The sequence below is a fragment of the Varroa jacobsoni genome, unplaced genomic scaffold, assembly GCF_002532875.2.
Source record: "Varroa jacobsoni isolate VJ856 unplaced genomic scaffold, vjacob_1.0 scaffold_1302, whole genome shotgun sequence".
Lineage (NCBI taxonomy): Eukaryota > Metazoa > Arthropoda > Arachnida > Mesostigmata > Varroidae > Varroa > Varroa jacobsoni.
The window spans coordinates 775,715-800,137 of record NW_019214204.1 but is presented as its reverse complement, the minus strand read 5'-3'; the positions used below and the strand labels follow the sequence as shown (position 1 = coordinate 800,137).

The 24,423-nt window shown below is 38.9% G+C and overlaps 2 protein-coding genes across 3 annotated transcripts in view; one reads left to right on the top strand and one right to left on the bottom strand.

Moving 5' to 3' along the window:
- The window catches only part of LOC111268575 (putative serine incorporator), a gene marked incomplete at its 5' end in the record, with an annotated part of 30,478 nt that extends 7,840 nt beyond the window's left edge, over nt 1-22,638 (top strand). Inside the window, 6 exon segments of the mRNA XM_022847639.1 lie at nt 15,826-15,913; nt 16,643-16,838; nt 17,146-17,294; nt 17,770-18,213; nt 18,411-18,708; nt 19,063-22,638. Of these exon segments, the coding sequence (XP_022703374.1) occupies nt 15,826-15,913; nt 16,643-16,838; nt 17,146-17,294; nt 17,770-18,213; nt 18,411-18,708; nt 19,063-19,329 (1,442 nt within the window). The 3' untranslated portion in view covers nt 19,330-22,638.
- Nucleotides 1,093-11,381, bottom strand: LOC111268576 (uncharacterized). Of its 2 annotated transcripts, XM_022847641.2 has the most exons (3): nt 10,473-11,381; nt 10,169-10,325; nt 1,093-1,588 (listed from the first exon to the last, which is right to left on the bottom strand). In XM_022847641.2, exons 2-3 carry the CDS (start codon nt 10,251-10,253, stop codon nt 1,317-1,319), a joined length of 357 nt encoding a protein of 118 aa, XP_022703376.1. In that variant the 5' UTR covers nt 10,254-10,325; nt 10,473-11,381; the 3' UTR covers nt 1,093-1,316. The 2 variants fall into 2 exon arrangements, with proteins under 2 accessions (XP_022703376.1, XP_022703375.1); XM_022847640.2 differs by having other exon boundaries at nt 10,169-11,381.
- Nucleotides 22,639-24,423: the final 1,785 nt, after the last annotated feature.

Sequence of the window (24,423 nt, the reverse complement as noted above, 5' to 3'; positions counted from 1 at the left end):
AGTCGTATCTAGCCAGAAAGACAACGAAAGCGGAAACGCCCCTATGTATCGACTGCCGTCGCTTTAGAGAGATCTCGTTGACAAGGTCTGGGATAAAAAGATCAGTAAAAGTTTCGATATCGTGTGATAAGGCCCTTTGCATGAGAAACTTATTCCATTATGTTCGCTCAGTGTGTCAATCACAACACTTATTATGTTCCCTTCCTGAGTTAAGATGACAACGATCAATGAATGGCTCTATTTTGATAATTTTTTGTGGCATTGTGCTTTAAATAATGCATATATATAGCTTTGTCAACAAATATGCCATCAGTATATCTATACTATATATGAATACGTATGCTGTGCTTGCCTAGAAGTGATATACTAGCTCTTTATGATGTATAGGTGAGCGTCTTGTTTGGTTGCCCGTACCGAAAGCGCGACCGTAATAGAATGCGCACTCGATCCAAACATATCCAGGGTCCTATCCGATTCAGGGCGACAATAAAACATATAGTTGGAAGCACACTGGCCGGTACAGATATGATTTTTTATTGGCGTGCCTCATAAGCCCTTTTTATCGAAATCGCGCCTTATTGCTATATTTACGTGAAGTAAAACTACTTCCTAGATTAAATAGGACCAAGTTAATTTTATAGCCAGCAATCGTTTTCTGCTTTTTCAGAACCCCAGTAGACACTGGCATAATATAGGCTCATACTAAGCACTGCTCCTTTGATCATACGGTAGGTTTCTAGTTAAAAAGTGCAATATGTCGTACGCTTTCCAGTATACTATACAGCAGTTGTTGCTGTTGTTAAATGTTCTCTTCGAACAATAGTGACAACGACAAAGAAATTTGCAGACCTTTGAGTAATATCTTTCGAGTTGATAGCTGGTGCTATGAGCTTAATACCGATAAGAAATACAAACAGTTCAATATGTCGCTGGTTGTAGTTAGCACCGAATCAAATAGACAGTCAACTATTACTTCAACATGATCACCAGTGCGAACCTGCAACCGAGGCAAGGACCTTGAGTGAATTGCTTCTATTGAGTACAGTCGGATTGTCTCAACTGCATGGCATGTACGAAAGAGTTCTCCAAAAGTCCATCTTCGCGAGAGGAACCGTCAGACGATCTATTTATTCGGTATTTGCGTTGTTCTTTCTGCTACAATTTTCGAAAATTTACCACTTTTATATATGTTTACATACATTGTATATTTATGCACGTCCGTAAGATAAGGTGCGCGGATTTCCGTTTGTTTGCTATCTCGACCAGCGCTGCGGCAATTTCACAACAGCTTCAGAAGATTAGCGGGCAGGCAATTTCTAGTCGATCCGCGCGCGACGCCGCTGCCCCGCCAGCGTGAAGGATCGCGTCCCAGTTATGGGTTGAGGGGCTGTTTCTTGTCCCTGAGCAATATCATCACCCGACTCCTGCGGAGGTGGTACTGCCCCTCCTGACGGCAACGTAGTCCTCCTGCGCGGCGGCTGCCTTCGACCACTACTTGGTGGGGATGCCACGTTCTCGGTGCTTCCATTTACCAGTTCGCGGACGAACTTGAATCGGGAAAGGAACACCTTCCACACTAACAACCAGCCTGAAATTTGTCAAAAACTCGTATATAGGTAACAAAGGACCTATGGTAATAAAATCTAAACTGTCGAGAAGGTCAGAAGCTATCCTTCACGATTACACGAACCGTAGCTGCAAATTTGGCATACCTACTGTTGAGGTAATCAAACAGATTACTAATACTTCTTATTTTGTTAGCCTTCCTCGAACTTGTTAAAATTAGCATAAATAGAGGTATCTTGAACTTTCTTGGGGGGATTGAATGACCAAATAGCTTGAGTAGTGCAAAGTTACAAAATTTGCGATAATAGCATCGACCGAGGTTCTTTATCGAACTGAAAACAAACTAAAAAGCTACATTAACCTGCTACAACAATTTTATCTGCAAGAATTATGCGATATTTTATTCAGTAACATATTATATGCGCGCGCTCTTTAATTGCTTATTTTAAATACAAATAATTTATTAATTATCAAAACAATAAAAGCAGGTGTTCAACCGGGCAAATAATAACATTGCTACCAGAGTCCACTTTACGATCTTCTAGTAAATTTGGGCAGTATTTTGGAAAGCTATATTTTTCTGTTAATTTCTGGCAAAATTGTCACTCTGCCATGTCCGCATTCCTAAAATAGAATCGTTCCTTCCTTGACACAGGCTTATTTTATTCGGATGATTCAGTGTTTTTGCGTTGGCGAAAAAATAAGACCTACGTGAAGATATACACAATTAATAATTGCTGAATTGGTACTTTTTTAATTCAATTACTACGCCTCCGCGGTTGAACAAGTTGCTTTTCTCATTGGTAATATATGTCAGTTCTGATAAACATGAATTTATACACGAAATTTATAAACTTTAAGCCCTAAAAACAGGCGGGTTAAATGCAGGTCTAGCCGTATACCTGTCTACCTGCGTAGCTCTCAAGGATTCATCTTAAATGTGAAAAGTGAACAGCAGGGAAGGATAGTTCGTACCTAAACGCACATATTACAAACATTCACATATAAAAACATCACGAAAACGATCTTATATCGATTTACATATACTGACTTGCATAAAGTTTATTAACCACTACAAATTTACGTTTTATAATAGAGGCAAGTCTTCTTCAAAACAGAGAAATACAAAAGCAAAGCTATTAGGAGCAAGAGAAGAAAGCTAAATTACTACGACGATAAATGAAACTGTTATTTCTGGTTGTGAACAACGTATTGACAGTGGTCTCCGAAGCTAATTGTTGGCAGGTTCATTAGGGTAGCACTCCGGTAACACTTGTTTCGGCGTTAGTAAATGACCTAAGAGGAGCGCAGCAACAGCCAGCGTCAAAATATTCATTGAGCCTAGGAACCTAATTCCCAATTCCGACGTGTTTGCTTGCCTCTGGCCGCCGCCAAGCTGTTCTTGTTGTTTACGCTGAGCCCAGAGTTCCACTCTAGACCATCCCCGAATAAAAGGACCCGCATCGGCTTTTCTCAGAGTAGCTGTAGACCCTCGCGACTTCCTAGCATGGGTTATCTTGCTACATTGAAGTAGAGTAGTTCTTATACGGAGTTCTTCTCAAGCAGCATCATTCACTATACTTTCAGCCCGACAGACACAAAAAAATAACTCACGATTACTTTGCCATATAGTAGAAAGGAGTCTACCTCATCCATTAAAGGCCCCGTAGACAACAATTTAGACACACAAATACGAATCGAACTGGCTGCTGCTGGTAGAATAATGTCGCAGTCTGTCGTCTGTTCTTCGTTGCCGGTTAGCTGTCATTGTCGGATTTATGTCAGCGGTCCGTTCGTGTATTAAAAGCTAGCAAAGCACCAAGCATACATTTTGACTTGGTGCAATATTAAAGTGCAAATGTTTGTTTTGATTAAAGGCAAAAAAAAACAGCTATGCAACTGCTTTTCTCTGCTCTCAGCGAGTACGGCTAGACCCAGGAAGTTGGAGCTCTTTCATTCTGAAGAGACATCTAGTTTCTATTCACATGCGCTATTTAGTGTTCTGTTGAGCGTTACGATAGAAAAACTGAATATAGTATTTTCTATTTGAGATCTCGCTCGGTTCGTTAATTCTTTTCGTTCAGGTTATAAACTATCGCTGTTTCAGTTCATACAGCGGTTCTTTCAGCAATTCGTTGAACGGCCTAATAAAGCATTTCTCGGGCCGCTGCCGTACATCGATACTGAAAGTGGCATTCGGTGCTCCCTTTTCTCATGTTTTCGTTCGTCGTTGCAATATCATGGCCTCCTTTTTTGCACGCAGCTACAGTATTGACCGACCCACTTTCCTATACGTCACACGATGGTTTAGGTCACTATTTAACGGAGAATCGAAGTCAACAGAAATGCCAACGTTAATTCCACCTGTTCTAGGCTCGTTTTTTATGTAAGCCATGTCCACTGACGGCAAGTCTAGGCACCAGCTTTGTTGCAAATCGAATTGCGACATGCAACGCCACTTATGTTTGATGCTGATTCTCCACATCGGTTATATGCGTTGAACAGGTTAAAACGGAGGTGGAACGGCTTATTCTAACGAAAACGAAATGCTTGGCCGAGCAAGAACCCCGGCGACCAGTAGTTACAGTCGCCTCATAGATACATTGGTAGTCCCTCGAATAAAGAATTTGGTTACCCTGGCCTTCAGTCTCAGGACTTTTGACCTTTCACGTAAACCAAGACAAGAAAATTACCGCCATCCTTGGTGCCGTCAAACCTCCTGTGAATGGGGCCATACACTCATTATGGAAGATCGAAGATAAGGTGAGCTGCAAGCATGCAGGACATTAACAGGACTAATCCCCAACTGCTCTTGGCGGTTCCTTAGGGTCCTGTTCATGGATGACATAGGGTGCATTTCAACATGAATGCTAAGGAAAAGCTAAGATCGAAACCGATCTAGGCTGAGCCTATGACTACTGTGATAATCTCAGCTTCTTTTTTTCTGTCCAAACAGGTAGACCTCTGTAGCATCGATCGTACGGCGGTAATTCAACGTAATTCTATTATTCGGAGGAACGAACTATGAATAATTTTGCATTTGAAAGACGAAAGTAGGAACGACATGACTCCTCGACATTGGCAAAGCTTTTGATTGACACCATGTGTAAAGATAACACTGCTCTCAATCTAACATAGGACAGATATATATTCTTTTGACGTACATAGCCAGAATGCTCATAGTTGAATTACTGAATCATTGTCTGGACTGAGGTTGAACATCTGCTATTAATGACTGAGACGTGGAAGTTTGCTTTATACGCACCTCCGTAAACGAGCCTTTTTATAACAATACGAACTAGCAGTTGCTGTTCATCCAATTACTGTTAAAATGTCAATGATAATTAAACTTTCTTCATTTAAGCATAAATGGTGGTTATCGTTAAAAAGAAGATGTTATTTATTTTTTGTAAATTGAATTGTTCTAGTATGATATATGACACGTTGGTTCGACTTTGTCTCGGGGCGAAGAATTACTGCAGAGATTATCACCATAACCCTTGTAAATCTTACTTTATTGCTTAAAAAAACGGAGTAGATAAGAATTATTATTCTTTTCTCCTTACCTTAAGAATGCAGTACTGTCAAATGTACTGCTTTGCATCTGCAATTTGTTTCATCATTAAGTGCAGCCTTTAGGCCTACGTCTTCAGTTCAGTTTTGCGTTGCAAATACGTCTCTTGTCACTTACATGAATTTTGCAGATTTCAGGTTGTTTATTCTGAGAAAGGTGTTCTTGTTTCAATTTAAGTTTCTTTGCAAACTAGTAAATAGTGCACCAGGCGGCACTCAAAAACAGTCTCTTCTCAGAAAGCCTTTCTAGTCATCAGAAGGAACAGTATCACCTCTTTAGATTTCAGGTGATAAGAATGTTCATGTAAAGGGAAATATGTTCCAGCCAAAAACTAGGGCAGAACCATCCAAAATGGCAGAGTAACAGCGTCGCGCGCGTCGACTAGAAGCTTCATACTCGCAAGTATTCGAAACAAAGCTGAACTCTGAGCGGCACTGCTTTGATCACAGGCGAACCTAGATTTGTGCACTTCATTACACAAGTGTACATGTATATGTAGCTGTGCAGTGAAATGATTCTTACCAATTACATGTGTGAATATGTCACGTGTTATCATGTAAATGAACTAACTGACCTTGTCGCCCATACAGATGGTTTTCTAAATTACCTTATATAGACTTCTCATTTGAGACGATGAGTATAATGATGTCAAATTGATATAAGAAGCGAAACATTAAATATACATGTATTAAAAGGTCCTTTTTTGCGAGGAGCACAACTAGTCGATATATTCATTCGGTGCTCACGTTTATTGCTTTATAGTTTATTTTTTGTTCTTCTTTAGCGCAATTTTTAGCCACTAACTTCACTACACCTTTTGGCAGGTCTACCTACTATGTATGTACACCGGTACGACGAGATGTGCGGATCTGAGTTCGTTGGGCATCACGACTAGCGCCGCCGGGAATTCAATACAACTTTAGAAAGTTGCGGATAGGTACTTTTTTGTCTACTCTACCTTGTCCAGACATTGCTTTATCAGCCTAGAAAGTCCTGTCATTACTGCTGCTATTGGTTGCAAAGTTATTTTTCTTCTTGGGCAGTGTCATTACCTGTTGCCTCAAGAGGCGATGCCGCCCCTGCTGACGACAGTGAAGGCTTTTTGCGCCGACGCTACTTTTAACCTCCATTTATTAGCGCCAACACGCTCTCGCTTCTTTCATTTATAAGTTCGCGGGAAAATATGAACCATAAAAGCATCGACAACTAGCCTGAATTACACAAAAGCACATGAATATTGGTCAAGAGATATCGAATACAAAAACCAAATTGGAGTTGAGAAACTTCAAAGTTGTACTTAAACTGTGATTAAAAAATTGCAGTTGCTCAGTAGCGCCTTTGAGCATTACGCATATACATTGCTGTTAAAAGAATAGAAGAACAGGATAATGATATTATTCTACTCAGGTAACATTTTTATAGGATTTGTATATATCTTGAAAAGATGAATGACCAAATAACGATGACGAATTTTTGTTGACAATAACACAACATCCGATTATACTACTCAACACTGTAGTTAAATAGTATAAAATTATCAATAATTGAAACTAATTGGACCAGTAACAATAACGTTCCTGCATAAAACTTTCTTCAAGCTGTCCTGTAATAAAGTTCTATCCTTAGCCATTCCAGTAAAATTCTTAAGGCGAACTCAGAAAATCATATAGTAAGATAACTATGGTTATATTTATTAATATACATCAATGGCCCGAATGCTACTGTAAGTTACATGAAAGGAAGTATCATATCGACCAATTGTCTGTAACTCTACAAATGCATGATTTTTATTTTCTCTTTTTCTTTATACACAAATATACACGACACACACACACACACACACACACATTATATATATATATATATGTCCAAACAAAAATGTCCAAACGCAAGAATGTGCGCGATTCAGCAGTTTGACATTGTTTATTTCCCCTGGTCTCATATAAGAGTTCTCAGTATGAAATCTCACACTAATTTTGAACGTCGCCCTAAAAGGTGCTATCATACGCAAAATGTGGTGGAGAGAGAAAATTGTATAGTTGTGACATATCGCCCTTTGATGCTTTCATAGCAGCAGGGCCTTCCTTCCGAACGACGTATAATCTTTTAATTCATTTCTCATCTAGTAGTAATGTTCCATATCCGGCGTCATCCCGGATGTCAGCCAGCGTTATCGTAAAACAATCTCTGCGACAAAAGATAGACTCGACCATAGCGACATATATTTGAAAGACAACACGTCAAGGAATATATGGTTTGTCTTTTCCTACACGCACATCCATATGGCCCCGACATGCTCTGGAATAAGTTTCGTTTTATTTCACAAACCGAGAACTGTGCTTCTTTCATTGACGCGTTGTCTTGCAGATCAGACAGAACAGGGTGCAGCTTTCCCGCATGGCAGTCGCACATCTTCTACAGACTCAATAGGGCCAGGGTCTGTAGGAGATGCTTAATGTCCGAGTGCCGCGTTCGTGGCAGTAGTTTCACTGTTGTTCATATTGCATCATTACTAGAACTGCGAGCCATCTCCTCGTAGGAAAAAACGAGTCACTTCCACTATTCAATGAGATCTTGTTAAAATCCTGTCTTGTGTCTACTGTTTGCTTAGTGAGTATGTGTAGCAGCATAAAGCAATGAGTTATTACGATAATAGCATGAGATGATTTAATAGAACATAGGACTGGAAAACTGGTTTAGAAAAGATTAATTGGAAATATAAGTCTTGGTATTCCTATTTTTACATCTCAACGGAGAGAGTATGATTTATGCTTCTTTCGACTATTTCGCCACTTTAACATTTAAATTAGCTTAAATACAAGCAGGGTTCACTGCTTAATGCCATATTACCTGATCGCTCTACGGCTTCTCGGGACTGCAAATGCGATACTTACAACGCGAAAAATAGTAGCACAAACTGGCTGCTCGAGCTAAACTAAACCCGTGCCACTACACCACTTCGTGCTTAAACATCGTCGTACATTATAACGTAATATATTACTTTAACCTAATAAAATACTACGTTATATGTAGAGAGAGAGGGAGAGAGGTAGCGAGAGAACAGCACTTAGAATACAAATGACAACAAATTATTGAGTTATCTTTGGAGGGTATGGTCTATTCCGAGTAACTTCTACTTCAGTTAGTGATCAAATGAGATGAGGACTTATACACTCAAGAGAAAATAGAAGAGGCGCTGATTATATAACAAATAACTATGCTGACATCCAATAATGAACCCTCATCGTCGAGAAGGCGATACCGCGGTATGCAGTCCAAGCAGCAAAAGCCATTCTTTCGCACCTGTTCTGAGAATCATTGCATCTATTTTTGATGCCTCGACAGATACATAGGTACGAATGCAATACTGTGTATAATCGAACTCCAACTGAGGCTGAAGGTATGTTGAAATCACCTACATTCATATGAAAACATCACAATGATGATGTTCAAGTGGCGATAGGCTTATGGAAAATGATGCATGGATCATCGATTAAATCCGGCTAAGTGCTGTCATGCTGGCAAAGAATGTTAAGCTGTATAAAAGGTCCCAATTTCTAAAAAATGCATCCTGCTATATGAAGGTAGGATTCTTGATATACACCCAGGGATGTTGGCTACATCAGTCCAATACTAAGCTAAGTTCACCATATTGCAATAAAAATAAGATACAAATTCGGTACTTTGTGACAAAGGAAAGCGGATCCCTTTAAATAAAGCTGATATCGATTACGCTTTTTATCATTAATATGTAGTAGAAAATATAATAAAATTGTATTCAGTCACCTACACTTGCATGTAACAAAAAATATGTAACGATAGAGAGCTTGATACGCTAATATTATTCCGCCCTGGCGCAAAGAAGTGCCCAGTCAAAACGCCTCAGTGTGCCGAGAGCACGTCTCTAGAAAATAAATATAACATCTTGTCATCTCCCAAATACGACATATAATGCACCGGTTCACGTTAAAACTAGAAATTCAATATGCTGAAATTTCATAGGTAAAGGTTTGATGCAAAAGTAACACGTCTGATATGGTCAGATTGTACCAAAGGACGCGTCTCTAAATTGAAATTTCCCACACAGCCTAAAGCGTTGTTGTACTGGCAAATTTGTGCATACACGTATAGCAGATCTGATGAGTAGAAGCTCGCAAAGCATAACCTCTAGGTATACCCACTAAAGAGAACAAATTGCTTAACGTAAAATAACGACACCGAAATCGTCCGAAGACCGACCATTACTGCTACACTATTGTGCTGTTAGGTAACTGAAACTGTCGATGCATGAATTATATCTCAAATAAATGGCGGTCGGAACTGATTTGATATTGAACGACAATCTAGAAAGAAAAACAAAGATGTAGGATATACAAAAAAGACGCTTTCGTTAATCCATCAAAATAGGAATAATAATGAAACTACGAATGGTGTGTGGCATATGTTGACATGTTCTGGAGGGCTCTTGGTCGCTAAAGCGAGTTTGCCAAATTGGTTGATCTGAATCTATATCTGCTTATGTCTTTATGAGCTTACCTGCTTAACGATAACTGGAAAGGATTGTAAATATCTACTATCACATTTCACTACGGCTCATACGTAGTGAAGCACAGTAAATAGAATGCTGAAAGCTTTATGGTGAAAAGGGGAATGATGCGACCTTTACATGAATCGGCGCGTATATCTTTGCGGGAATAGGTTGCATAAACATGCAATGCCCAATTCAAAACGAATGGGATAAAAAACATCAATTACTTAGCTATACAACGCCCTTTTACTACATGTTTGTTAATTACTGGGATTCATTAGATACGTGTTGTTACAATTCGTCATTGAATGAACGATGCTCAAACTGGATTTCGCCAGCTGAAAAACGAACGTAAGCAATCTACGTTAAACTTAAATTATGAATATAGGCTTCATAACCAGAATTGCGGTACATTAAGTTATAATATATATAATTATTTAATAACTTCGTAGGTAAGACAAAAGCATTTAGTCAACTATTGTGTGAAGTCACGTACTTACCAATTGCTATAAGGGTTATGAGCAATAGAATGGAGAACACAGCCGAGGCCGTGTAAATTGCGAACGATGTAAATTGTTCGAGCATGTTGGCTTCTTTCGCAAATGCTTCTTTAGGACTCCAAGTGTACTTCAAGCTACTTATATAAGTCGTCGGCACCTGGTTGAATATGCTTATTTTAACATGTTAGTACGGTACGTAATACTACTAGAAGCTGTTTTTGTTAATGGTATAAAAAAAAATCAGGTTCCATGTACAATAAGCGTTGCGGAAGGAGGAGGTACGCGTTTTTCCTCGTATACTGACCGACAACAATTGCTTCTGACACTGTTAGTTGACCAACAATTCAATCGCACACGATTCTGTTCTAATTTGATTAGGTCATGTGAAGTCCCTGGAACGGCATCCATGAATTTCTAGGTCCTATAGTCCTCGATGCGATAACTCGGTTCCTTCTCAACAATAGCAACACCGCACATTCTACTCAATCACACAAATTCTAATACACGTAACAATAGAGCAGCGTAACTGGGTCTAAACCGATAGCAATTTCTGCATGCGGCGGGTATCATCACACTACGATTGCTGTAGTAAAAGTGAAAAACCAATCATTTTTCTAACGTATTTAATCGTATCTCAAACAGATGTTTAACCGAAACGTCGAAATATAAAACGTAGTTAAAGATTCTCTTTTTATTATCATGACTCTATGAACATTTTTTTAACAAAAGCAAGTTACGCCCTTTTATCAAGCGGTTTCCGGATAAGGCCAATTGAAGCATCAATAATAACAGTTTTACTAATCCGTTTGTATATGCTCAACGGGCTTAAACCGTTCAACTGAGTTACATTACTTGATTAGGTTCAACACTCGCCCAAATAAGAATAACAGAAGCGCAAGCGATCTGACACCCCACAGTTTACACGCCACACACAATCACTCTCGATCCATATCTCGACGAAGCATCGGCGACTTGATATACAGTGTATTAATGCTGTCGCCGCTGTGAATTTTTTGCACATTTACAAACACTATCCAGTATCCCCTGTAAGCCAATTTACTACGAGCTGACTCGATCTAATAATAGATTATGTCAGCTGCGCCGCAATGTTGATATGCTTTAAGTAGTAGTAGTAGCAGTAGTAACGGTAAGTTGAAGCAATGCGAAAGCGATCGCAAGGCTTCATCCCCTAACCTAGTACCGATAACTCGGTTTGTTTTGCTCGATGTTCTCAAACCGCGCTGGCTGGTCGCGCAAGGGGAAAGGGAGCAAATCCTCTATTCTAGACACGCGTATAGGCACAGTGGCGCCGATCTGGGACTGATGAGACCACAAACATCTCCTAAACAACTCCCTGACAAGTGGTTCAGATGAACGGCGCGATAAACTAGGACGAACGAAACAGCTGTCAACGTACGCGCTACGAAAAAACCAGTGACAGAGTATCTTATAGCTGTATATCGGAACCGATATTCGAAAAAACTTTTTGTGTTTAATCGGGATTAATCTTTTTGTATAAGATCAACGGCAACGAAAACCACCGAGCTGTTGGTAAACAGGAGAGCTCTGATAGAAGAGCGCTAAGATGGCTTGACAAAATGTGAAGCCCGAGTAGGTCAAGAAACGACATTATGAGATTGATCCATTTATCATATATATATATAACACCTGCATTTAATAGCCGCTTCTATACTTACCTAAAAGTAATATAAGTTGGCTCGTTTATCTATTTGATTTTCTTTATCCTTTTTTTTATAATATCGATTTATTTTGTTCACTCGCTATTTTTTTTTAAATTATGTTCGTGGATCTTATTAGTACGACGGATTCCGACAAAATATTTAACACTTCGAGAATTTTCGCGCTTTCTAAAAGTATGTCGAATTTTAAATCTTGTTTAGGCTTTCACCTGATATCCTTGGGAGTGTTATAACATAGTTATTGCGCATATAAGCAATAGCTAAAGCTGAGCTATCAGAAACATACGTTTTTCATTTAAAAATTAATCACGGAGTTAATTACCAAATGTATTTGTATTAAAAGATCTACAATGAGTGCACTTCATAGTAATTGTGAGTAAGCGTTAGTCATCTTGTTTCTGTGAGCCTCGCTGTTGTGGATAGGAATAAAATTTAATTTTAAAAATTTGTTTTTCATATTGGTCTCGAGATAAAACATTTAACTACAAATACTATTACAACATTATTTATTGCTAATTTGAATGCACATCTACTGGCATAGTTACGTTTTCTAATTGCTACTGCTTTTGAAACTAGTTTTATCGCTGCAAATAAGAAACCTTAAACCTATTCCACCTGATTTTAAAGACCTTCCTTGAATTTAAAGACAGGAGGTGCTCAGATTTTCTCAATGCTGGTATTTTCGACAGGTTTGGTTTTTTGGCATCATTGCCGCTTGTTTGACCACACAGCGCTCTAATCGGATTTACTAAAGAACCTCTAATATAGCTCTCTTCGTTAGTTTCTGCTATAATTAAGCAAAATACAATGGCGAAATACGTCAAAATGTCCATCTATTTCAAAATATTCTTTGGCAAGCTACCATTATTGACCACGACATGCCCAGTCGAAGTCAGACGTTCACTATGTAATCTCAAAATCTAACTATCCGTATGTAGGAATACGTCTGAAGAGCACTTCGTCTGCTTGTTGGAACGAACGACAAGGTAACGGCAAGGCCATGCGTCACAGAGAACATGTTATTGCCATTTTTTTTCTTTTATCAACTAAGACCTAATATCGAATGGCTTTATAGCCTCCTCAGCAAAAGCGAAGTACACGCCTGTTTTTCAGGAAAAAAAAAGTTATCGTTTCTCTCACCAAGACATGTCTAAGCAAACCGAAACCTCTGTCGTTGCTATCGCCGCTTCGATTTTCTGATACCGCTTTAGCTTTCTTCCCCGTTCACTACGAGGCATTTACTCCATAATACTTTCAATTTGACTGGTCGATTGATGTTGCTGTTGTTGTTGTTGTTGGGTGCACCGGTTGCCTGCCGAAACCTAGGGTCGATCCTGCCAAAGCTAGCTTTGTGCAGATCTTGTAGCAATAATTGATTAGTGTGAGATCTCTTGGTGTCTGCGAACATTTGGCCGTATTTTGTCCTTTGTCTAACATGTCTGGCCATATTTTTACCGAAATTCTGCGCGGTTATTAACGACGATGAGCGGAAGACAGTCTAACTGTTGTGTCAGGATTTTACTGCTGAAATATATTTTACATATGTGCTGTTCGGCGGTATAATAATTGCTCAAATGAGTCTTTTTGCAATATTATTACGGTATAAAGAGCATGAACATGGCCGCAACATAAATGAAAATCGGCTTCGCGAAGTTTTAATTTTGTATTTCGTACTGCAGTCTGCTTCTACTCGAAATTAAAAAAAAAAAAAGTTAGCCCCTATATTGCGATCCCTTCAGAGGATTATTTACGTCAATCCTCACAAAAAAGCCGGCAACGTAATATTAGTTCGGTACACTTAAAGAATACACTAAGTAATTCTAACAAGGCCATTCTTTGGGCAATACGGCAAAATTCGACAAAAAATAGCGGTTAGGAAATGTGCTTCATCTTTTTTTAATATAAGGCCCCTAGGTATGGGGACCTATTCTTTGATCTAAGGGGATCAATCATTTTGCTTGCTCTTAAATAACGTTAGCAGAATAATAGAATATTTCATCGGATTTTGGCCAACGATCAATCCGGCAACTTTGGCATCAGTTACTTCTCTCTTATTTTGTTTATTGTTAGCCTGACTACCTGAAGCAGATGAATATCGTAAGCGTATAGAAACTGTAAGCTTATGCATTGCGCTGTTTACGAGACAAATATCAAAAGAATACTCGTACGCGCAACAGAATATTATGAGACAAGAGAATTGTACGCTCAAGTTATTACGAGCTCACACAATCTGCAGCACAATTTGGTCACAACCACATCTAAGCCCAGGAAGAGCCCAGGGTTGTTTGAATCAACTATGGCCAATACAAACAGCTACCCAGGAAACAGTTGTCGATAGCAAAAAATTCACAATACCTCTTTCTATTTTGTAAATAAATAGCCATTCTTTCTATTCAACTTTTATCATTATCTTGCTTTCGTATCCAAACAATTTTTTGCCCCTGATGTTCTTCTTCGTATTGTCTTCTAATTTCTGCCTTGCGCTGCCTAATTATTACGTGAACGGAGAGATATCACGAAACGTAATATATAAATTCAGTTATATAGAAAAAAATTGTCAACATCCATCTAAATTCTTCGGCAAATACCAAATATTAGATAAGGTGGTTTTAAAACATTTGAACACTTACGCACATTCTAAAATGCGTGAAACAAAAACAAAAACGTATATATACATATACACACATATGAACACAGTAAAGTCACGTAAGTGTGTAATGTATTTCCGCGTAGTAAGTGATAAGGTATATGACAATATACAAAGTTCGCGAGGTTACTTTAGCATGTATCTCATATCACGTCTGATAAGAGTCTTATGTAAACGAATTGCAATAATCTGTTTCACGCAAACATGTAAAATCATTTCGAATAATTTAAAGCAATATGTATCATTTTTCTATAAAAAAAAATGGTCGATAATTCAAAGAAATATAGTTAGCAAAAGAAAGCTTACTATATTTTAATGAAGAGATTCATCTTCAAAATAAGGTGTTGAAGGTAACGACGAAAACTTGATTCTGTTTCACCTTCACTCTTCAAAATCAATGAACGTCATGTGTCGCACATACCTACTTGCATTCGCCCATCGATTCAGGCACTCTAACGGCTTTAGACAGGGGACAGTTTCGCGCAAGCGATCCGCATGCCTCCCTGAAACTTGCCCGAAGCAATAACCACAACCGCTAAGCCTAAAGCTAAACGAAAAACAGGAAAGCGTCCTTCGAAGGCATCTAATAGAGCCACGACTTGCTCAAAAGTTCTCTTTGTTACACAAAACAAACAGGCCATAGTTTCGTAATCACAAAACAGTTTTATATGGCTCTGGTCGATTCGGAGCATATTTGTGAGCGGCGAGTGCCATCGTATGGCTATCATCACAAAGCCGTTCTGGTGAGCATCGAAATACCCAAAATACGCATGATGTCACTAATAGATATCTAAGTCTAATCAGTAAAGATGCTGGGAAACATGGTACATTTCTATATATATGTATATGATATTTCACATTGGCTTTCATCGTCTACTTTGACCTTTAACCTTGACAAAATCGCATCCAGTAAAATTTTTTAAATTATTTGATAGATTTTTATATTAATAATCTTTTATATTCCCTGTAGAAACAATGTTTATGAATGTTTAATGAACAATGAATTCGAGTGTATATCTCAGTAATGTGAGCTCCAAAAAGAGAAAACATATTTGAACAAACATAGTACGATCCCTTGTGACAAAAACACAGAGTCGATTGGGACTGAATGGGCAAAGCAAAGGTCACGAGCCAATGGTAATAAAAACGAGCGTTCAAACAATGGCGTTCAAATGAGTCGAACTAAGTATCCAGTAAATGAATTTATTCAATAATTAATAACTAATTGATTTGTTAATAACTAATTGAATTGTTTTATTTTATTCGATGATGCCAAGCGATTTCAATTGGATTTTTTTCTTCTATTTCAGCATGGAAGAGTTCGACATCGACGCGTCTAATGTACCTGCTTATCTTTACGGTGATCTCTTTTGTGTGCTGTGTCATGCTATCTAACAGGTTCGGATCGTTCTTTTACTTTAGAACGGGTTCTTCACTTATTTTACCTAAGCATAACAAATGTAATATCAGTTGCTTTTTCTTTTCCACAGTACATTAGAAGGAGAGAGCCCTCGAATAGGATCGGGAAATAGTATTCTAACGAGATAGAACAAAAATATACTAGGTGACAAGTATAGGGTGATGACCATAGGTGACACAATAAATCCGAGTTCGTTTACTGCTACCTCAATACGAGCTTTTCGCGCTTCAGCTCAGCTTACCGAAGACAGTTTCCATTATATAAACCCGCGTAGCATTTGTTACTAGCTGTATAGGTTTATCCGAATGATATATAGTCTTCAGTTAAAATGCTATTTGAAAGCGGACCTTAGATAAGACAAGCATATGTGACGTTCAGCCAAACGACAGATGACGAGTCTATAAATCGAGACTGTATGATTTCGCACACGTCCTATAGAATTGGTCTCGAGTACTGCATTGTCCCAAATCCGAGGCGTCGTCTCTATAATATAATCTAATAATTTGATCATTGAAGTGTCACAATTTTAGCGATATGCCTAGAAGACTCGAGCAGTTAGCATTACTACTATAACCTAATGGTATATAATGTGGAGAATAAACACATCTTCCTACGGGGTAGCATAAAGAAGAACAACAATAACTAAAAAAACAAATGTTCTATTTTTGCCTCATTTGTTTGTGCCGTAAATATACACGCACACGCAGCGTGGTGCGGTGGGCGGACCAAAAATTCGATATGTGCCGTCCATTAAGCTGCGGTTCAGATGCGGGTTACCTTCTTGTATATCGCACCTTGCTTTGTGTAGCGCTATTCCACCTCGCCATGGCGGTGCTTACCATTGGTGTCCAGAACTCCCGGGACATCGTATCCGGCGCACAGCAGGGCTTCTGGGCGTTTAAGGTACGTTTATGAGTTTCGTTTTCACTACGTACACAGTCGCGAGATCTTAAAACTAGTTGAGGCAGATATGCCGCTTTGAGGTGGTGTAACCTTTTAAAACAATTTTACTTTTTTTTTTTAACACACGCGCGTTACAGTATATTCTTATACGGATATCATAGCTGTAATAGTGCTTATGATAGCACATAAATCGCCTATTGCAAAACAGTTACGCAAAGACGTTTATGTTTATCGTCTACAAAGGTCATAATAGCATATACGACAATTCAGACACACAGTGTACTAATATTATTATAACTTGAGACAGGTAATAATTCTGGTAGGAATGGTGATGCTGTCTATCCGAGTGAGACTGCCCCCAGGTGTGTTCATCGGCATTGTCAAGTACGCCGGTCTCTGGGGAGGCTTCGGATTCATGGTCTTTGCTTATCTAGTCATGCTTGAGAGCGCCTATAAGTAAGTTACTGCAGCGTTACATCGCTCTGACATAAAAATGTGATAACTGATACACGGGGGCTACCCCCTCAAGATTAAGTTATGACTCTGGTACTAGCGTTAGCCTCGAGAATGTCTCTAAGTTGCTGTATCTATTTCTGTGCTTTTCATTAGACTAAACAAACTGAAAATGAGATTTGCGTATACTTTCCGTTATTGCACTGCGGCAGCTATCCAATTCCATAATGTAGTGATGGAATAATAAGTAAAAAAATAACTGAAAGTTTTTTGAGTCGTGCCAATTTCAAAGTTCACAGCGTTCACTAAGCGCTTTCTAAGTTCACGTAGACTACTGGTCAACATACGAACAGATCAGCTAGCGACACGGCCACCGATTTACCACCTTTGGTACAATAATGTTTATATTTTATAATTTTTGTGTGCTTTCTGTTTTTATTGTTTCCCACGTTCCCACGTTTCCGCCAACTCGCTTCAGATACGAAGACTGCTTGGCGCGCAATGGACAATTGGTTAAGGTGATTGTAATGGGGGTCTTGGCGATGCTGTGCTCAGGCGCTATTATGTGGACACGTTTCGAACGCGATGCGGACGGTACTGATTCGAAAAGTGGATCTGGTGGCGGTAACACGGATCAGGGGTCAAAGTGCGTGGCCAAACACTCGATGATGCGGCTCAATACGGCGCTCTACCTTATCGTATTGGCCATGACGTTGGTCGCCGGCTTTCCCGATGCACATAGTCGGCCATGTCGTAACTTGCTGCCAGGCGCGGTCACACTAAACTTTCTTGCCTTCCTCACACATCTCATCTCGCGCAGCAACGTATGCGGCGAGTTTGGTGACAAGAATACGTGGGACGGGCTTACGCTCATTCTAGGCTTGTATCTATGCTTCAGCACATTGCTCTACCTGCTTGTGAGGTTAGTGCCTAACCACAACTAACAATTATATCATATATATATATTTCGTTTCGTGATGGAGCATTCATTATACAATGTAATCTCCACGGATTGAAATGCAGCAGCATTTCTTGCGAATTACATTTTGTCCAGCCCCTTTTATTTCAAATAACCCTCTTATTACATATGTGTATGATGTTTTTTTTCTATCGGTGCAGACGCAACGACAAACACTCGCCCTGTTCGATGTCGACGGGCGCCCTGGGTCGCTTCTACCGGCGGATCTACCTCCGCGGGAGCGGCGTAACGGCTGGCGTCGGCGCACACCAGGTACACGGGGGCGGAATCATGACAGGAGACGTGGACCGAATTAAGTTCAGAAACTGCGATGACATCTTTGACGAAGTCGATCAGCTGCAGTATTCGTGGTGCGTCTTCCATCTGGTGCTCTGCGGGGCGGCGCTATTCGTCATGCTCACGCTAACTAATCTTTACTACCCCAAGAGGAGCACCAAAGTAAGTCAACTCAAAAACAAAGCCTACACAAGTGGGAAAACAGCGTACTGACTGCTGCGACATGTGTACATACCTATTTACAACCAACGGCATTTATTCTTCCCTAAGCACCCTATCAAATTAAAATGTTTTCGGGACTTTTGGGATTGCCTGTCTCTGACCAAGATCAACTATAGAATATGCAGATAAAACCCTTCTGTGCTTCATGTGTGTTGAGATAATATTTCACTAGTAAATAATTTGGTATAAGGTTAATGAATTCCTAGCAGATTTATGGGCCCTGGAAGGGTTCGACAATTGCTAGGAAATAACCTACATTTTAGTGTTTGTTGTTATTCTGTGTACTTTTTTCAGGCAAGCTGGTACGAGCTAATGGCAATACCCGAGCATTTGACTGACGCGAGATCGTCATCGTCGGCGGCGTCTCCGCTGCCAGCGGACCCGCATGCCACTCCTCTGCTGTGGATGCATGTCATAGCCTCGTGGGTATGCGCAGCGCTTTATCTCTGGTCGCTGCTGGAAACGACCACCTCGACAAAACAGCAATCTAAGGCCGAGCAATACTCATATTCGTACAATGCTAATGATAACAATAACACGAGCGACCATTGCGCGGTATAACGCAGAATGTTCGTTCTGTACATAAACCCGCGAAAGATGTCGAGGTTGAAATCCGGCACCAATATCTCTAAGATCGACATGAGAAAGAAATCAATGCCTAAAAGCCCAACTTGGCTTGCGTAAGATTGTGTTACTCATCCTATGCAGCCGGATCGTTTTGGATGTTGGTAGAATGATTTTATCATATCATAGTGACGAAAACCTTGACGGTGGATTTCAGTTCTATACATCTGCAAAAAAAATCATTCGGAGACAAAGAAGATAACGTTCGTCGCGTCTATTTCCATTGGTATGCCCGGAAACGAGATTGGGCGTTCGTGGGTATTTACAAACAAATAAAAAAAAGCTTCAGTCTATATTATAAAAGCCACGGTTGCTTTCACAAATAGAAATTAAACCACTTTTAGCTTTCGGCGAAACGGATGTTCATATGGAAAAAAAAACTATTATAATGCATATGCAGAGGCAAATGAACACATATCGACCTAGAAAGATTCTTCTAAAGAAGGCAGAATTTGAGAGGTTGCCGCACTTATCGTAGGAGGAGATTTGGACTGAACGAATAACTAAAATGCTATCGGGATATAGACGAATGGGTGTCGAGGAACGACCACAGATTGACCATGTGACTTATAGGCGGGTCTGCTTGTTGACACCCCATTTGCGCCTGGAGGAGACACGTTGCCGGCGGCTCCGTATATACTAGATAAACAAAAGTATATGCGTAATACTTGACATGCAAGAACCGCCAACGACCGATTGTATTTATCTCAATGTATTTCTGCGTATTCATTTCTCTGGAGACACTTGAAAGCATTAGGTGAATTGTAGAGGCACCGAAGTAGCGAAATGGAGTACGCGATTACTGAATGGACTGAAACGAACTTCAATCAAGATACGCAGATCAAATACGTGGCTAAATGAAGGAGCAACCGTCGTTAGTGGGACTGAAAAACCCAAAAACAACTGTTCCTGTGGCAGACAAAAAAAATTCAGACAGATCATGATCGTAGGTATAAATCGTTGTTGAAGAAATACGAACACAATAAAATGAGAAAAAAGTATGAAGTCTATCTGGTTCAAAAGAAAACTATAGTATTCTATATATGTAGATTATATGTGTGTGTTTTCATATAAATCTATTACTACTGGAGAAAAAGAAAACGAAACCGAGAAGAAATCAAGGTACGAAACGAGAGAGAAAGAAGTAAAACAAAAAATGGCGATATTCCTCAGAAAATACGGGCTAGGCATGATTTTGTTTACTGCAACCGACGAAAAAGCCCTCTAGCGGCTTATTGCGCGACCGCCACCATCATCGTCCACCAGTGATAGGCGACTACAATAGATACTAACTTCTATTTATAGAAAAAAAAGACAAATAAACAGAAACAGAAGTAAAAAAATTATGTTAATATATCAAAAGAAAACAAAAATGTTCATAAGTGACGTTATATCACAACAGATTACAATAAGGGACAGTTAAAGATGTATGAATTAAATTAGGATGCGTTGAGCGTTCAGCATTGACATTGACCGAGAACCATGGTCAATCTTTTATTCACGTTCATATATATATATATATATATATATATGCTACAAACACATACGCAACATGATCACACTGTCAACGCAGACGTATTAGTAATACAAAATACACATATTGTTATATCTATTGATTACGTAACTAGCCAAAGTAGAGCAAAAACAATCCGTGAACTGCTAAAATAGAGGCTCACAACAATATACAATATTGCTATTTCTTATACACATGTAATGTAATATGGTGGTTTGAGTGTTTGATATCACTGCTCTACATTATGCATGATATCAATCGTGCAAAAATTATATTATTGAAATGGATTGCAGACTATGTTATCATAATCACTCACCAAGAGCATCAAGGTCCGCTGGACACTCCGCAGGCTTCTCGTCATTCTAACGCCAGCCTTGCTGGTAATGCTAGTGCCGGTCCTTTTAGCGCTTTCGGTCCGACAACCTTTCATTATATATATATATATATATATATATATATATATATATATATATGAGTAAAATATGTACGAATACGAATCAAAAAAAACTGAGGACGATGCGGATGGAAGCGATGATAATAATGCCAATGAGGTGCAGGTGAGGCGGCACTCTTCGCGCCAATCATTGAAGGTTTTCTCGTGTCTTAGTCAAACAAGGTACAACAAGGCCGCGCGCGCCCGGTTTCGGTAAACCAAAGCCAAAAATATAAACTCGGACAACAGGCTCCTTCGTAAAAGAGACAGATAAGAATGTCGAACGTTGATTATATCTGAATCGATGTAGTACTAATGGGTGACGATAAATACGTGGAGCCCAAAAATACTGTGTGGACATTACTTTAAAGCTGAGTGCAGTCGTAAATGATGATACCAAATCAATATTAGCAATGTTCAGATACTGCAATACGTTACGTGTGAAGTCACTGGTTCTAGTTCCAGAAGTGACCACTTACAGATGCATCTCCTAAAACTAGGCAAATAGAGTAAAAGCCATGCGTATATATATAGTTGGTAATAATTATGATAACAGTTGATGACAATATTAATAAATATGAGATAGTAATAATCTATATATATATATATACGTACGCAGACCATAGTGTTGAGAGCAATTAATCCAATACAGCAAACTATTATAAGAAAGCAAGATATAATAACGTATGAATCGGGCCATTCTGGGTTGTTGGAGAACGGGGGTGTCGATAAGAAGGAAATTAAATAGAAGAAAAGCTACGAACGCTGCAGGCAGGCGTGTCATCCCTTACATGGAGGCTGGGTTGTTGTGAGGGACCGTGATTTTCTTCAAAGTTCTCGTCTTTTTGGAAATGTTCGTTTGGATACGATGACGTTGATCAGGGTGGCGACAGTAGAGTGCGACCGCAGCAAGTTAACTGGCCGAACGAACTGTCACTATTATTATATGTTTGCCATCACATGTCGCAACGAATAGTATAGCAACGCCTTAGGTGACATGTCCAACAGTAACAATGATGTTAGTAGAACAACCAAAGCTATAATAATCTTCCTATTAATAATGGTGTACAAGTGACAGAATCAGACAAAGAGACGTCAGTCGATTGAAAGAAAATAACAGAACAATGCTGCTCCAAACGTTTACTATTTAAGATATTTCGTGAATAATACAAAAGAGAAATAATCAAATAAAAACAATAATAATAGATATATGAAGAAAAATGTTACAATCATGTAGCATATCAGTTGATGGAGTTGATAAAGTTTATTCTACATAGTTACAAAAAATCTACGATGTAAATTCACTGTGTTTTTTATTGTAGTCAGTAGGCTCATGAACATATGATATAGCGAATTTCGTGATTTTTTCATTTAAACGAGAAGAGATGTCGATCTGCGTGATGTTTGGACTGCAGAATTTTCCGACAAAACTGACAGTGTTGGATACATATGCGCCTTCTACAATATGAATATAGAAATGCATGTGCCCGTATAATTTTCTCGTCTTTATCGAATGATTTGTGTAACCCGTAAGCGTTCTGTTCTTATTGTATTCTAAAAAGTAGATACTGGACGTAAGGTATACAACAGTACCTAGTTTGTTGGTGTGATCCCGGCAGCTTCGATAGCAGTCTTCTCAAAAAATAAGGCAGACTGTTGATTGCTTCAAATATTAGTACATCAGCTTTGGAATCGGCACAGCCGAAGCAACGATGTCATTGCTTTCCTATAGGTACCGAAGATTAAAGGTAGACTCTTAACAATCTAACTAATCAATTTGTTAGCGAGCATTTTTGTGCAGAGGTAACACAATATGGCTTATGCCATGTTCATCTACGTTGTCGTTTCGTTATATCCTACAGAGAAGTTTCTGATAAAGATAGGCTAAACTGTTGCTGTTGCGTATCTTTAGATCCCATAGACGATGGCATTCTACATAGATATCTAAATGCTTCAATCCTTTTTACTTTAATGATATAATTAATTCTCACACAACACAATTAAACAAAAAATTGTGATAGGTATAAAATGGCGAGAAATCAAATAGGCTGCTTAGCGTACAAATATATACAACAACAAACGTGTAGATTTTGATTCAGACGAAAAATAGATTATCGTACCCTAACGCAGAACTGTGCTTCTTACGATCATTTTCAGAAATATTGCTTATTAGTGAGGTTATGGCCCATCTTGCAACAAAATAAATTCAAAGCTGCGCACTTAAAATCGTGTTTTGGAAAATAATAAGTTATTGTCTGACGCACACAGGTTTCTGATCCGCTCGTACGACAGACGGTGCTGACTATCTACTAAGCGTTTATATCGATCATAATTCTAAATAATAGCAGCACATAAACTTGGCTGGCAATAGAGGATGCATAATTCGAATTTTAGTCTTAGATTGTAAGCTATTTTTAGCACCAGTGTTTTTCTAAATATATAAATACAAGAAAAACAACAATCACTTGTGTTTACTTGAAGCGGCATTAATTAAAAGAAGTAAATGGGAATAATTCAGACAAACCTTGGCAACTCAAAGGCATTCAAAGATCAGAAAAATTTGTTCACAACATGGATTTTTGACTTCTATTTGGAACGACCCTTTCGTCTTGGTCCTTTTCCATGTGAAATATATCCGATAACTCGTAGTCACAGCGGACTGATGCTAAGTGAAAAGGACTAAACATTTAGCTTGAATGAGATTGAAATTTTTAAACGGTAATAGCCTATTAGCGTCCTCGAAGTCTCAAAATTAAATGTGGGATAAACGTTACATACACACGGACATTAAGGTAGCAAATTTTTAGTTCGCGCAGTTGGCGAAAGTTCCCAAACCGAAGGTACCCTAATTTTGTCAAAAATTGGCTGTACTTTTATGCTTACGTTTTTCATGTTTATACCTTACAATGATATTTCATTCAAGTATTTGTGATAAAAGTAATGAACTTTCCTTTTCAATTTACCATGAAAAAGAGAGAGAAAGAGAGGGAAATAGTATCGAAGACTCAGGTAGAGTTTACCGTAATCGTGTAAATCGTATCCTTGCGAAGCAATGGCGTTTTGAGCTTTTTGTGAGCTACGTTCC